Raw genomic sequence first — 15,973 nt, forward strand, 5'->3', positions numbered from 1 at the left:
AGGCCTAAATGGCGAAACATATCTAGTATATGCATACAGGTAGAAGAATGAAGAAGAATACTTCTTTGTCTGCCGAACCCAAACTAGTGAAAATAGCAGATCTACGAGCTCATAGATCGGCTATTTTCATTGCTTCGTAAACATTGGTATTTTTTTATGAACATATTTATTTATGAAATTATTATGATTTGTTTTTGTGGGGACATTTTTTAAATCTTTTGAAATAATTAAAAAAATAAAGGTGATAATTAACTCGCAAAGTCGCGACCCATAAAAGATTCACCCGTGACCCACAAATGGGTCCCGACCCACTGTTTGGGGAAACAGTCGTTTACTGTTTAGACCATGTTGCGTTTAGACAATAAATCAGATCGTATCAAGTGACTCAGTATTGACACTTAAAGGGGGTGTCAGTGATTCCAGTCAAAAACCCTTAGGTTTCGTTTTTGCCTTGGTACACAAGCTTTCATCCAATCAGGATAGAGAACAAAAACGAAACCTAAGGTTTTTTGACCCCCAGGGGTTAACTGGGGACAGGGAGGAACTCCTTATATGGTCAGCACACTCTATAGTAGAGAGGATTATCACAACAAAACAAAAAAAATAAGTGATATTTGAATAAAGTGAAATCACTGACTCTACCTTTAACTATAGAGACTTTCTCTTAGTATTACTCAAGCATACGTATTTATTTGGATGGCGGGCTGGCTCAGAGTTAAACTTGACAGTGTGGAGGTGGTGGTGGTGGAGTAGAGCAGCGGCTCCCAAACCTTTTCATGTTAAGGACCCCCTAAATTGACACTCATCAGCGGACCCCCATTTGAAAATATCTTTTACGGTTCTAGCGGTGATTCGCAAACCAGTTGAACCAGTTGGCATTTTCCATCACTGTGGTGACCCCCAATTTATATTGTAAAATCAATCCAAATTTGTACACTCTCGGAGTTAAATTAACATTCATTTACAGACCCATAAGGAACCCATTTGGTTCCAAACTATCACTTAGCTGTATAGGGGACCCCCTGGAACTCCCTCAAGGACCACTGGGGGTGGGGCGGGGGGGGGGGGGGGGTCCCTGAACCCCACTTTGGGAACCACTTATAGAGAATGAGGAGGAAGCTGTAGGCTATCCTGGTGACCCCTTATAGGTTGCGGATCATGTTCCTCCCAGTATTTAGTTGTTTATTTACCTGTATGAGTGAGTGACAAACAAAGCTGATTCCACCTCCTCCTCCACACGGAGATAGTGCAGGGCACCATGTGGCAGATGGCAGCTTTTCCCCCGGCTGGTCCTTTGTGCTGGTATATAGTACCCACGAAGCTGAGCAATAAAACCACTGGACATTCCACCTTGTCCTCAGATTAATGACCCATATATGACAGATTGTACTGTACATATATATATATATATATATATATACCATTTTACTCACTGTAGATTTACAGTCCATAGTACACTACAGTGTACACTATAGTTGTATATCTCATTTCTTTTCGTTTGTATCTGTCCTTGTTTTTACTTGCCCAAGCAGAGCGCGCAAGTACTGCGATCGGCTGAGGGGGGGGGGGGGGGGGGTGTGTGTGTGTGTGTGTGTGCGTGTGCGTGTGTGCGTGTGTGTGTGTGTGTGTGTGCGCGTGCGTGTTTGTGTTTTAGGGGGCAAAAAAACCATGGCACTTCATCTGTAAATAATTGAGTGAAATGTTGGCTTCTATACTGTACATCTCTGCACATTTAGAATCCCACAACTCTAAAAGGGAATAGAGACGTTTTTAAGTTTTCAGAAAGGCTCCACCTATATATAACTAATGAGTTTAGAAAAGGTACATACGTACATAATATAATGGGAAGAGTTTGTGTACAGAACAAACTCATTTACCAACCTGTTTGGTTAAACTATGCAGCGACAAGATGGCGGCCATAGATGGAATGTTTAGGTCTGAAGCATCATGTTTACCTGGAGTTGCAGGGAGGAACGGCAGATGTAATTGGACCTGGCACATTTGATTTGACTTTACGTTGCCGCTGAGTGATATATTTCGCTCACATTTGATAGATAGATAGATAGATACTTTATTTGCCCTTTCGGAAATTTGTTTTGTGCACAGCAGTCATCAGGATATACATAAAACATATGCAAACAAACAGATCACACAGTACATAGACAATAAAGAAACAGTGCCAACAGAAGACCTGCACCAGTCATAGTTCCAAGAGGCATCACATCACACTTTATGCACGGAACTGAGATGGGGCCTGCTTGTTCATAAGTCCTATACTTATGGGAACAAACGATCTTGAGGCCCTCTAGCCTGCAGGGAAGGTACCATATACCGTCGCCCTTGATGGTAAAAGAAGGTATTGGCTGTGTAACGGGTGTGTGTTGTCCCTAGTAATGGCTTTCCCCTTCCTGAGTACCCGGGTCTCATACATTGAGGTCATACTCTCAAATCGTACCCCAGCTATTTTGCTGGACACGCTGATGATTTTATGGAGTTTGTTCTTATTAACCAGTGATAATGAGCCATACCATGAAACAAAACAAAATGTCAATGCACTCTCCACAAAGGATCGATGAAAAAGTGCCATGATATTCCTCTCAACGTTATACTGTCTCAGTCTGCGCATAAAAATGCAGCCTCTTTTGGTCACCATTCTTTGATTATCCACCAGTACTATTTGGCATGGACCAGCTCAGTGGCCACCTTGTGGTTAGAGTGTCCGCCCTGAGACTAGGAGGTCGGGGGTTCGATCCCCGGCCCGGGCCATACCAAATACTCTAACAATGGGACCCAGCTAGTGCCTCCCTGCCTGGCACTCAGCATCAAGGGTTGGATTGGGGGGGTAAGTCCCTGCGACATACTGGCGTCATGTCCAGGGGGTGTACTTGTACTTCAAAGCTGCCTCATGCTACAGAAACAGGAGATAGGCTCCTGTCCTATGGGCCTCATGCGGCTCGGCCTCATGACATCAAGGCTCGGCAAGGCTTACTTACCGTACTTACTATTTGGCATAATAATTTGGGTGCCTTCTGGACTATTGAATGTGAACGTGAATGAACACGAGGTGGTGTAAGGCTTGACCAAAGTAAAACATCTATTTGGAGATCCTACAGCCTGCAAACTTTTCTCCCTTCCTTTCTGTGGCTGTCTGTTTCTAATCCGAGTACCAGTAACACACACACGTGTGTGTGTGTGTGTGTGTGTGTGTGTGTGTGTGTGTGTGTGTGTGTGTGTGTGTGTGTGTGTGTGTGTGTTAAATATGTAAGGAGATTAAACAGAATTAAATCTCTGCGTCTGGCATACAAATTCCAATCACATAACCTATCAGTGTGTTGTCTCTCAGACTCTGCCTCTCTCTCTCTCTGTTTGTGTGTATACGTGCATGCTCACATGCACTACAGGCACTGCACAGAGGTAGGAGACTCCTCCCCCCATCCACCTAAACCATCAAAGGCTTTAGACCAAATCCCTGGCTTTCTGCATCACATGACTGATGTTTGCAGCTGGACATTTGACATACATTTGTTATTATTATTATTATTATTTTTGCTACATGCATTTGAAGGACATTCCCATTCGGTTGCCCATCAAAGTCATGGCTGTTATTTTCAGTGCTATATCTACTGTATATCAGTTGAATTATAATGTGCATTACATCTGAATTTGACCGTGTTTGAGTGGCATACTCGTGCACAGTTCACGTGTCACATGCGATATTTCCCACTCACCTGCACTTGGCCTTTATACGTGTGGTTCGTGCAGTGTTTTGTCTCTCTTTTCCCCTTTCGGCAGTATACACAGTGAGGATGTGGGCTCTACCAGGCTGTACTGAATCAGTACTGATTGTGTTGTCTCTCTCTCTTCCCCTCTCGGCAGTACACAGTGAGGATGTGGGCTCTATACCTACCAGGCTGTACCGAATCAGTACTGATTGTGTTGTCTCTCTCTCTTCCCCTCTCGGCAGTACACAGTGAGGATGTGGGCTCTATACCTACCAGGCTGTACCGAATCAGTACTGATTGTGTTGTCTCTCTCTCTCTCTCCCTCTCGGCAGTACACAGTGAGGATGTGGGCTCTATACCTACCAGGCTGTACCGAATCAGTACTGATTGTGTTGTCTCTCTCTCTCCCCCTCTCGGCAGTACACAGTGAGGATGTGGGCTCTACCAGGCTGTACTTTGTGAATGCCTCCCTGCAGAGGGTGACCTACTCCAGCTCCGTGGGGGTGTCCTTGCCCTGCCCAGCAGGGGGCACCCCCAGTTCCATCCTGCGCTGGTACCTGGCCACCGGCGACGACATCTACGACGTGCCCCACATCCGGCACGTGCACGCCAACGGCACCCTCCAGCTCTACCCCTTCTCCCCGTCGGCCTACAACAGCTACATCCACGACAACGACTACTTCTGCACCGCCGAGAACCAGGCCGGGAAGATCCGCAGCCCCAACATCCGCATCAAAGCCGGTGAGTTTTTTTTTTTTTTTTTAAGAGCGTGTCGCAGGGGGGAAGGGGGGGGGGGGGGCGGAGCCTGCAGCAAGAGCGCCGCGGTGGAAGTTATGGCGAGGAATAAGGCACAAACAACAGTATAGTATAATATATATATACAGTATAGTGACAGTTCTGAGGGAGTGTGCATGCTCCGCTCAACCAAATGAACGGCCGCGCAGGGAAGCGAGGGAATACAAGTATAACGTATTTCTCTTTTTAAAAAAAGCATTAAAAGTGGAGCAAATGTGATTGACAGCTGCAATAAGCCAATCTAGCTCAGCAGCCCACTACCCACACACGGAGAATCACCTGCCCCAAAATAGCCCCGGTCGGTCTCTCTGACCTGAACACAGATTGACCTAGAACACAGTCTACGGAGAGAGAACATCTGCAATGCATAGAGAGAGAGTACCCAGGGCATTGCCCCCCCCCGCTCCCAGGGACGTGCACACATAGACGTCAAAAGGGGGCCCCCCTGCCCTTTTACCCGTCTTGCAAAAAACAACTGCCCTTTCCTCCACACCACGAACGCAGCATGTGCTATAATAATAATAATAATAATACGGTGAAAGAAATGCAAATTCCGCTCCTTTCCATGCCATTATATACCGAAAGGTAATTCAGGAGAATTGCTTTTTTGTCTCCTGGACTTGAACACAGTGTTTTTTTTTGCGTTGAACAAATTTGTATAGAAGTATCCGTGTCGTATACACACCTGCATCTCCACTAGTTAACCCATTCTGACCTGAGATCAGATTCTAAAAATGTCTTCTATACATCCTGACAGTTTTCTGAAAAAGCCATGTTTCTAGTATGTCAGTGGTTCTTTGATTTTTCAAGAATAGCAGACCTACAAGCTCATAGCGCGCCACTCGGTGGCGCGCTATGAGCTTGTAGATCTGCTATTTTTCAATAGCTAAAGCATAGCATGATGCTAACACTAGGTAGTGTACTTCATCATGTTACCGCCATATGCATGTCATTATCCAACATCTGAGGTTGACAGCATCCTAACTTTTCTCCCTTCCATCCCCATCTTGAGTTATATCATCGCGTTATATAAGAACAACTGCAATATTATTTGGGGTATAATAATAATAATAATAATAACCAAAAAGCAAAGTTGCAATACAGCAGCTTGTCTAACGGGCCTACTATTTGACAGAACAAAAAGCATACATACATATATATATATATATATATATATTGTATACTATACAATCAACAATGTCGTTATGTAATTCATTACTTTATATATCCATCCTTATGGTTACAGTAGTGTATGTGTAGTCAGTAAACCGATATCATTTATATATATATTTCACTTTTAGCGTAATGTGCCTGAATTGCGTCCACTGCCATCTTGTTCTGCATTGCATTCTTGTCCTCTCTCACTTCCTCCTCCTGCCTTTGCTCCCTCATTCCTCACACCGTCCCTCTTGCGCTGTGGCTAAAAATAGCCCCACAGCACACTTCTTTAATTATCTCTCATTAACAAACCTAATTGGTGCATTCCATTGATTAGAGAGCAATGTGCGGCAGGGCGGCGCTTTCACTGAGCCCTGTTGTACCTCATCTGGAGAAAAGAGTGTGTTGAAGGTCTCATACCTCAAGGTTGTATATCCAGTGATACGGAGACGTAAAGAATGTGTAAAACGGCAAGATCGTTAGATTATAGCCAAGTGTATAGATTTATATCAATCTTTTGTCGGCACAATGATGCATCTCTATAGGTGACAGTCTGAATGGCACCATGGCTCTCTCTCTCTCTCGCCCTGCCCACTTTCTCCCCGTTCGCCTCCCCCCCCCCCACCCACCCATCATTCACATCAGGCCAGCCCGAAACCCTCCCCCCCCCCCCCCCCCCCCACCCTTCCCTCCTCCTGCTGTCAACATCTGTTTTCATATTCTGCCTCCCAACACCGACCCGATCTAATACTCCATATTCTCATTCTAATACTAATACGAGCGTCAAGTTGCGGATTTGAGCCAGCCAGGGCCGCCCGCCTCTGAGCCGCTGCAACATGCCAGCCGGTTGCTTTTTGCCTTTCATTCCCACATGACCCAAAAGCCCTGCCCCAATGCATGTGCCCACGGGAGACAAAAGGATTAGCGTGAAGGCTATAGCGTCGTGCCGTCAGTGACAGTGCCTCTAGTTTGGGGCCCTTGCAGCTGCATCTCTTCGTTCCACAGGTTGGGGTTCCAGACGGTTATTATGCCCCCAGCAGTGGTTCTCAAACATTTTCATGTCAAGGAACCTCCAAAATTGATGTACTTGGCTGCCGGAAAACCTCCATCTGAACATATCTTTGTGCTAGATTACACTGCCATATACATACACGACAGGAGATTTGTTATACAAATACGTTATTCAATATTCTTTCACACTTTTTCGAGATTAGTCAATTTTTTTTATTTATAATTAGAACAATCTCCACAAACCCGAACCTTTTCTGATGCTGTATTCTCTAATTCTATTGGGGACGTCCCCCTGGAATCTCCTCAAGGACCCCTGGGGGTTCCCCCGGCGGGCCAGGCCCAACATAATATCACATCACTGCTTTGCTCACTCAGTGTGTATTTTGTCCAAGATATTATGTACATAAGCCTTTTAATGCATGGTGGTTTTCACTGTATAACATATCAAATACTGTAGCAAAAAAAAAAAAAGTTGATCAAGGAGCTTGCAACACGTTGTGAACTTGTAGATTTTCAGTTTTTTTTTTCCAGTTCTATTTTCATGGAATGTCATTCTGTTTTTTGCCCGAATGTTTGCGTATTATTATTATGACATGACAGAATAGGGACGCTATAGAGTTAATGTGGTATATACCGGTATATAATATATAATATTTCCATATATTCATATTCAGAGTCCAGGATGTGTGTTTTAATGTGCGTTTCCTAATACAAGACAAGAACATGCAGTGCGCATGTTCTTGTCATGGCTGTTACCAGGGAAAAGGGTTCCAAACGTTCGTCTCTTAGCAACCTTGGGATATGTCCTAGCTTCATGTGTTTTCACTAATGAGTCCCAGCTCATTCAAAACAGCGTCAAATATTGCATGAGCATGCATGAACCAGCACCCTGGACGGTGTTTCATTTCTTCAGCATGAGCTCTGTTATCGTGCCTGTTTAACAGGAATGTTACGTTCTCATCAAGTGGTGCGCGAAACGATACGTCGATGTGTATAATAATGCTGATGTCATTCTCTATAGCATATAACTTCACTTTTGTGTCCGGCGTAGTATTGGCTTGCATAACGCATTCTGGGCTGGGAACCCCTTTTGGTGTTTTAAGCATTATGTTGTGCTTTAGCTATTGAAAAACAGCAGATCTACAGGCTCATAGCGCGGCACCGAGTGCCGCGCTACGAGCTTGTAGATCTGCTTATTTTTGAAAAATTGTGAAAATGTGGCGTAAAAGTCAAATCTTTGCTTCTGGCGGGGGTCACTGGAACAACATTTTTTCAGATGGGGGTCGGTGGCCAATTTCATATATACAGTAATTTCTGAGGTCCTTGACATTAAATAGTTTGAGAACCATAGAAACCTAGGTTTTTCAGAAAACGGTCAGTATTTAGAAGACATTTTGTAGAATCGTCCTCAAAAAATGACCATAAAGTCGCGTATGTTCTGAGGGGCGTGTCTACCGTTACAGTCTATGAGCCACGCCCCGTTCGAGTCAAAATAAAAACCAACGAAGATGTCTGGGCCAGCCAATGGGCCAGCTGGGCCCAAACGGATTTAGAAATATTGCGATTTACAATTCAAGGACTGACAGGCTTCATATGAACTCAAAAAACTGCATTTTGTCGAGACATGGCAGACAACTACTAAATGATTGAAAGCAACGAAACGAAAGCAATTCTTTTGCCAAATGTCCATACATTTTTTAGATGCTATAGTATATTTACTCAAGTACTGTACTGTACTGTACTGTACTGTACTGTACTGTACTGTACTGTACTGTACTGTACTGTACTGTACTGTACTGTACTGTACTGTACTGTTCTGTCTGTCTGTCTGTCTGTGCGTGCTATTCAGAGAATAACCAATTTACAAGCTCACAAGGCATCGCAGCACGTTGTGAGCTTGTAGATCGGCTATTTTCAAAAGCGTTTTTGATACATTTTGAACATAAACCGTATATTTCGCTGCCAATATACTTTTACTTTTATCAAGTCAAATGTTGAGTATACTGTAGGTCCAGATTTGTGGTATTGCTACTTATACTTAACCCATTTAGACCTGAGGACGATTTTACAAATGCCTTCTAAATCATGACAGAAAACCCTATGTCAGTGTTCTCAAAGTTTTTCATGTCAAGGACCCCGAAAACGTATATATGCAATTGGCCGACGACCCCCATATGTTATTCCAGGCACTCCCGAGAAGCAAAGATTTGAGTTAAAAGCGTTCGCTCGTGTGTACGTACAAATGGAACCAAATTGACCTGTTCGGGTCCATTTGTACACTCTCAGAGTTACATTAACAACAATATAAATTGGGGTCCCAGAGATAGAAATGCCATTAAATTGAGGTCTGTCCGTAAGCCGTATAACGTATGTCAAACTCGAGGTCCTTGAAATGAAAATGGTTGAAAATCACTGCTCTTTGGCATATCTTTTCAAATGGGGGTTCGCATGCTAATTATTATTTGCATGCGAATTTGAGGGTCCTTTTGAGGGTCCTTGACATGAAAAGGTTTGGGAACCCCTGCCCCCCCCCCCCCCCCTGTTACAGTATTGTCCATGTGTTTGTACAGTTACCAGGGAACCCCATACACAGTGTTACAGCGTGTTGTCTATGTGTTTGTACAGTTTTCAGGGAACCCTATACACAGTCTTACAGCGTGTTGTCCATGTGTTTGTACAGTTTTCAGGGAACCCCATACACAGTCTTACAGCGTGTTGTCCATGTGTTTGTACAGTTACCAGGGAACCCCATACACAGTGTTACAGCGTGTTGTCTATGTGTTTGTACAGTTTTCAGGGAACCCTATACACAGTCTTACAGCGTGTTGTCCATGTGTTTGTACAGTTTTCAGGGAACCCCATACACAGTCTTACAGCGTGTTGTCCATGTGTTTGTACAGTTTTCAGGGAACCCCATACACAGTCTTACAGCGTGTTGTCCATGTGTTTGTACAGTTTTCAGGGAACCCTATACACAGTCTTACAGCGTGTTGTCCATGTGTTTGTACAGTTTTCAGGGAACCCTACACACAGTGTTACAGCGTGTTGTCCATGTGTTTGTACAGTTTCCAGGGAACCCCATACACAGTGTTACAGCGTGTTGTCCATGTGTTTGTACAGTTTTCAGGGAACCCCATACACAGTGTTACAGCGTGTTGTCTATGTGTTTGTACAGTTTCCAGGGAACCCTACACACAGTGTTACAGCGTGTTGTCTATGTGTTTGTACAGTTTTCAGGGAACCCCATACACAGTGTTACAGCATGTTGTCCATGTGTTTGTACAGTTTCCAGGGAACCTTACACACAGTGTTACAGTATTGTCCATGTGTTTGTACAGTTTCCAGGGAACCCCATACACAGTCTTACAGCGTGTTGTCTATGTGTTTGTACAGTTTTCAGGGAACCCTACACACAGTGTTACAGCGTGTTGTCCATGTGTTTGTACAGTTTCCAGGGAACCCCATACACAGTGTTACAGTGTTGTCCATGTGTTTGTACAGTTTCCAGGGAACCCCATACACAGTGTTACAGCGTGTTGTCCATGTGTTTGTACAGTTTCCAGGGAACCCTACACACAGTGTTACAGCGTGTTGTCCATGTGTTTGTACAGTTTTCAGGGAACCCTACACGGTGCGCGTGGCGGACCAGCGCTCCATGAGGGGCAACGTGGCTGTGTTCAAGTGCCTCATTCCCACCGCCGTGCAGGAGTACGTCAGTGTGGTGTCCTGGGAGAGAGACACCGTGTCCATCGTCCCAGGTAGGACGCTGTGTGTGTGTGCGTGTGCGTGTGTGTGTGTGTGTGTGTGTGTGCGTGTGCGTGCGCTGGCGTGCGAGCGTGCACGTGTGTTTGTACAGTGTTACTATACTTGCGAGGGCCAACGTTCCCACTATAGTATAGTATATACTTTGAGAAATGGACTACTATTTTGGGTGTCTGATATACCAGCACGCAATTCAACTCAGGCTTTAGGGGGTTTATATATACGGTTTAAAATGGCAAAGGAAATGGTATAAAAATGACTCTGATGTCCTCGCGTGTGTATATATATATATATATATATATATATATATATATATATATATATTAATAGGAGCATGGATGCGAGCGTGCGCGCGGCGTGCGTGGAGGTCTGATGATGTGCAACAATGCTCCGCGTCTGACCTATAACTATTACCTCTTGTTGTCTGTCTGCTCGCTGTTATGGATCGCTGACCTCCTTTTCCTCCTCTTCCTCCGCTCCGCTCCGCTCCGTCCTCGTCCTCCTCCACCCCTCCTCCTCCTCCTCCTCCTCCTCCCTCTTTTCTCTGACTTCACCCATGTAGAAGAGGTTTTGTTCCGTCCGTCCGTCCGTCAATCCTCCAGAAATGCTGCCTTTGTTCTCTTCAATGTTCTTGTCATTTGGCTATATTTCTTTTTGAAGAAGAAAGTGCATTTTCTTATCAAGCTGTTGCACGGGCGGCGTCTATAGGCCGGCCGTGTTTTATAAGCACACTTCCTCTTCCTCTTCATCGGACCTCTTCTTCTTCGTCGCCGCCTCCTCCGCGTTCCTCCTGTCGTCTTCTAGTGTCCACCCTTCTTGTCCAAACCGCGCTGTCGTCCTTGAAGAATATACATACTGCCACAATTAGAGACACTGGGTGTCAATAGGACCGTGCCCCCGCATTCGTCTTCATTAACCTCATTTGTGTGTGTGCGCGCGCGCGTGTGTGTGTGTGTGTGCGCGTGCGTGTTTGTAAACATGTGTGTGTGTGTGTGTGTGTGTGTGTGTGTGTGTGTGTGTGTGGTGTGCGGGCATGCGTGCGTGTCCGTGTATTCGTGAGCGCACGTGTCTCTTATGTTTATTGACATTATTGGCATTATATTTGGATTTCATTGCGTGATGATGAGGATGATGATGATATGCTGTTTTTTGTGTTTTATGCGCTGCGCTCTTCTTCATTTTTGTTTTCATCGTTTGCTCACAATAACAAGCTAGAAGAGAGAGAGAGAGAGAGAGAGAGAGAGAGAGAGAGAGAGAGAGAGAGAGAGAGAGAGAGAGCTAGGAGAGAACAGAGAGACCCAAAGAAAGAGAAGCAAGGAGGGTAGTAGGGCAAGAACGGCCTCAGGTCCTGGCAGATGGCTCTCTATATACAGTATGCATATATAAATATATAAACACGGTATAAATATATAAATATACACTATATATATGTGTATATATACACACACACATAACCAATACACACACTGTATATATTTATTCACATTATAAATATATAATAAATACATAATATTTTATTTTATTTATTCGTGATTTTGTTTTATTTAATTTAATTTAACATACCTTTTTTTGGGGGGGGGGGGCTAGTTCGTATACAATGTGCATTTGAATGTAAGGATGGAGGTCTTTGACTTAGCTCAACGTATAGTGTGTCAAAACGTTAAAGTGACAGGACTAAAACCTATACTCTTTTCTGAGAATGTTTGTGTTTGCGGTCCAGTATATTGTATATATAGCCTTAATTTTCATTTTGTTTCACGTCATTAGTTAGACTGAATGAAAGCCCTGCCCAGCAGTTTCTGGAATGGGCGTTCGTTGGCAAAGAGGCAGTCTTTGGCGATTGGTTCCCACGAACCAAACAAAATAGTATCATATAGCAGACGACGACGACGACGTCGTCAATGTGGCTAACCCGGGTGCTAACCAAACAAATGCTGTCAACGAGCGCTGCTATAGCATGTAAACAAACACGGTGAAGTATATGTCGTGTGACGATGTTTCTAAAAACCTGTCGTTTGTTTAAAGAAACTATATAGTTATAGGAGTCGCCATGCAGACCTGAATCGCCCCCAGAACATATTTTGTAATGGGTGTGGCTATATAAGGGGATTCAGGGGCTGGAGCCAGGCATGCCAGTATCGGTGATAACAGGTGGTAAACATGGATCTTATTCAGGATTTGACTATGAAACACTCTCATTTTGTCACTCACCACTAAGAGGTATACACATGAACATCTTTGTACTTTTGTCACTTCCTCCTCCTTAAAGGAGAATTCCATACTAAAAGGCTTTCTTACCTTTCTTTGTAGTTGTTACGTCCCCACCAAAGAGGTCCAGGTGTTATTTTGTGCATTGGCTGTTTCCCCTACCATAAGCCCTAAATGAATTGCATTGAATTGAATGGGAATTGAATGGGGCTATATGGGGTGTTGTGCTAATTCGCTTATTTCCATCGCTCAAAATTATAATTTCTTTGTATATATCCTCTCTTCATAATGTAAATAATATCCCAAGCGGCACACTTTACTATACTTCTTTCGATGGAAATAAGCGAACTAGCATAACACCCCATATAGCCCCATTCAATTCCCATTCAATGCAATGCAATTCATTGAGGGCTTATGGTATAGGGAAAATAACCAATAAGGAGTTTTTGCACAAAAAAAAAACACCTGGACCTCTTTGGTGGGGACGTAACAACTACAAAGAAAGGTAAGAAAGATAAGAAAGCATTCTAGCATGGAATTCTCCTTTTAAACTCACCACGGTTGAGGCTTAAACCGGGCTTTAGCACATGTGCCACGAGAGTAAAAAGATGGCTATATATATCCTCACACCCTCGGCATGCTCTATCTGTTGATAATATATAGGACTGTGTTGAACGTGCACAGATCCATGGAGCTCTAGTCTATCGTTTGTGATGGTCATTCTTTTCACGTGGGGTTTATTGTTTTGTGTCGTCGTCGGTGACTGTGTGTGTGTGTGTGTGTGTGTGTGTGTGTGTGTGTGTATACCATGGACTGGCTGCTGTGTGTAATTAGGGGTATATAGGTCAGTTGATGAGCAGCGAGTGTGAGGATCAGATGTTGAATATGACGAGCTGCTCACTGAACTCAGCATTCCTCCTCTCTCTCCACACAATAAACACAAACACAAACGGCATGCTGTTCTTATAGCGCCCCCGGCTCGACGCGGCACAGGGCCGTCCCATGCAGCGTCATTCTGACTCATGATGTCCTTGAACCTTGCAGCTCACCCCCCTCCCCAAAAAATCAACAAAGGAGACAATGACCTTATCATGATAACAGCAAAAGCAATACAGTAATCTATGTGCAATATGACAACTCTATATAGCAAATGTGGCCGTGTGTGTGTGTGTGTGTGTGCGCGTGTGTGTGTGTGTGTGTGTGTGTGTGTGCGCCATACAAATCCATATTGTCAAATCTGAACATCGCAATCTCGGGCACTTTCACATGAATGCACATTAAGAAGTATGTTTGCGGGCGCACGCATGCATGCATCATGCATACGCACGCACGCACGCACGCATGCACGCACGCACGCACGCACGCACGCACACACACACACACACACACACACACAGTTATTACATAAGCAATCAGATGGGCTCTTATTGTGGACGTGTTGCTGCATGACCGTTTCTGACCTGCCGTTATTGCAGCCAATTATCTTTCATTCAGCCACAACTATACACACATGTACTGTATACAGTATGTGTCTATAATACTGCAGGATATACTGTACATAACATCACTGTTAAAATGCTCTCACCTTCTCGACCTCTTTATATACACCACGTTGCTGTTGCGGTCTCTCTTATTCCATTTTGGGCGGTGTTGTTATGATGCATTATGTTATGATTTAGCTATTGAAAAATAGCAGATCTACAAGCTCATAGCGCGCCACCGAGCGGCGCGCTATGAGCTTGTAGGTCTGCTGTTTTTGAAAAATCGAAGAACGACTGACACAAAACAAAACTGTCATTTTCAAACGGACATTTTTTTTAGAATCTGATCTCGGGTCAGAATGGGTTATTCCATCTCCTCTGCTGTCTGTCTGTCTGTCTGTCTGTCTGTCTGTCTGTCTGTCTGTCTGTCTGTCTGTCTGTCTGTCTGTCTGTCTGTCTGTCTGTCTGTCTGTCTGTCTGTCTGTCTGTCTGTCTGTCTGTCTGTCTGTCTGTCTGTCTGTCTGTCTGTCTGTCTGTCTGTCTGTCTGTCTGTCTGTCTGTCTGTCTGTCTGTCTGTCCGTCCGTCCGTCCGTCCGTCCGTCCGTCCGTCCGTCCTGTCCTGTCCTGTCCTGTCCTGTCCTGTCCTGGCTTTAGTTCAGCCGGGAACCGGAGAAACAGGGTAATAAGTAGGAGGTTTGGTTCAAGGGCCCGGCCTGATAGATCTAATGAAGAAGGGGGGGGGGGAAGTCATATTGATTTTTGTCAGTTTAAGCGCCCTCGATGTGCCTGTAATTGGACGGCCATTGAAACATAATGGCAGCGGTGTACAGTACAGTACAGTACAGTATATGTCACAGGGGGGGCGGGGGGGATTTCTTGTTGTTGTGTTTTTTTGTGCAGGCCGTGTCTAAAAAAAAAAACTATAAATGTCTGCTTAGTAGAGCGCTAATCTCTACCAGCCGATATGCCCTATTAACCCATTCTGACCTGAGATCAGATTCATACGAGTTTTCCACTGGACACACACTGGTCTGATTAACCCATTCTGACCTGAGATCAGATTCTAAAAAATGTCAGTCGTTCTTCGATTTTTCAAAAATAGCAGACCTACAAGCTCGTATCGCGCCACTCGGTGTCGCGCTATGAGCTTGTAGATCTGCTATTTTTCAATAGCTAAAGCATAACATGATGCTAGCACCAAAACGGGTTCCCGGTCAGAATGGGTTAATTATACTGTAGCCTTTGTATGCCATGCGGTGAGAGATATGCACGGAGTGAGTGAGATATCTGCACATATACACAGCCATGAAAGTAATGTGGCGTGTGATTACCGGTTGTACTGTACATCATGTCTCTCTCTTGCTCTGCATCCCTGTCCTCCTCATATATATAAATATATATACACATTCATTGTCCATCTTCCTCCCATCATTTTCTGAGATCAGTGTTGTTTTTGGCAGCAAATTTTAGATTTTAGTTTTAGTCATATTAGTCGTTGGAATAGTTTTCATTTAGTTTTAGTCACATTTTAGTCACCTGGAATGTGTTAGTGTGTTAGTCTATTTTTAGTCGACTAAATGTCATGGGATTTTAGTCGACTAAATCTACAGGTGATTTCTAGTCGACTAAAATGTGTTTTGACAGGCCTTGATGTCGTTGTAATGACATATTTTACACTTTGGTTGCATGCTGAAAATAGCAGATATACAAATTTGTGAGATTGTATATCTGCTATTTTCAGCATGCATAACCCAGCATAAAACTGGATCTCTTGTCCACTAGTCCCTTCCTAACATTTTAGTCTAGTTTTTATTTGTTGACGGAATTGTCAGTATA

General features: G+C 44.1%; 1 protein-coding gene across 1 annotated transcript in view; it reads left to right on the forward strand.

The window, feature by feature from the left end:
• LOC308327458 (cell adhesion molecule DSCAML1-like) overlaps window positions 1–15,973 on the forward strand; it is a 113,292-nt gene that overhangs the window by 12,069 nt on the left and 85,250 nt on the right. The window contains 2 exon segments of the mRNA XM_080780967.1: window positions 4,143–4,463; window positions 10,298–10,444. Coding sequence (XP_080637093.1) covers window positions 4,143–4,463; window positions 10,298–10,444 — 468 coding nt within the window.

The sequence above is a fragment of the Protomyctophum bolini genome, assembly GCF_963924005.1.
Source record: "Protomyctophum bolini genome assembly, chromosome: 13".
NCBI lineage: Eukaryota > Metazoa > Chordata > Actinopteri > Myctophiformes > Myctophidae > Protomyctophum > Protomyctophum bolini.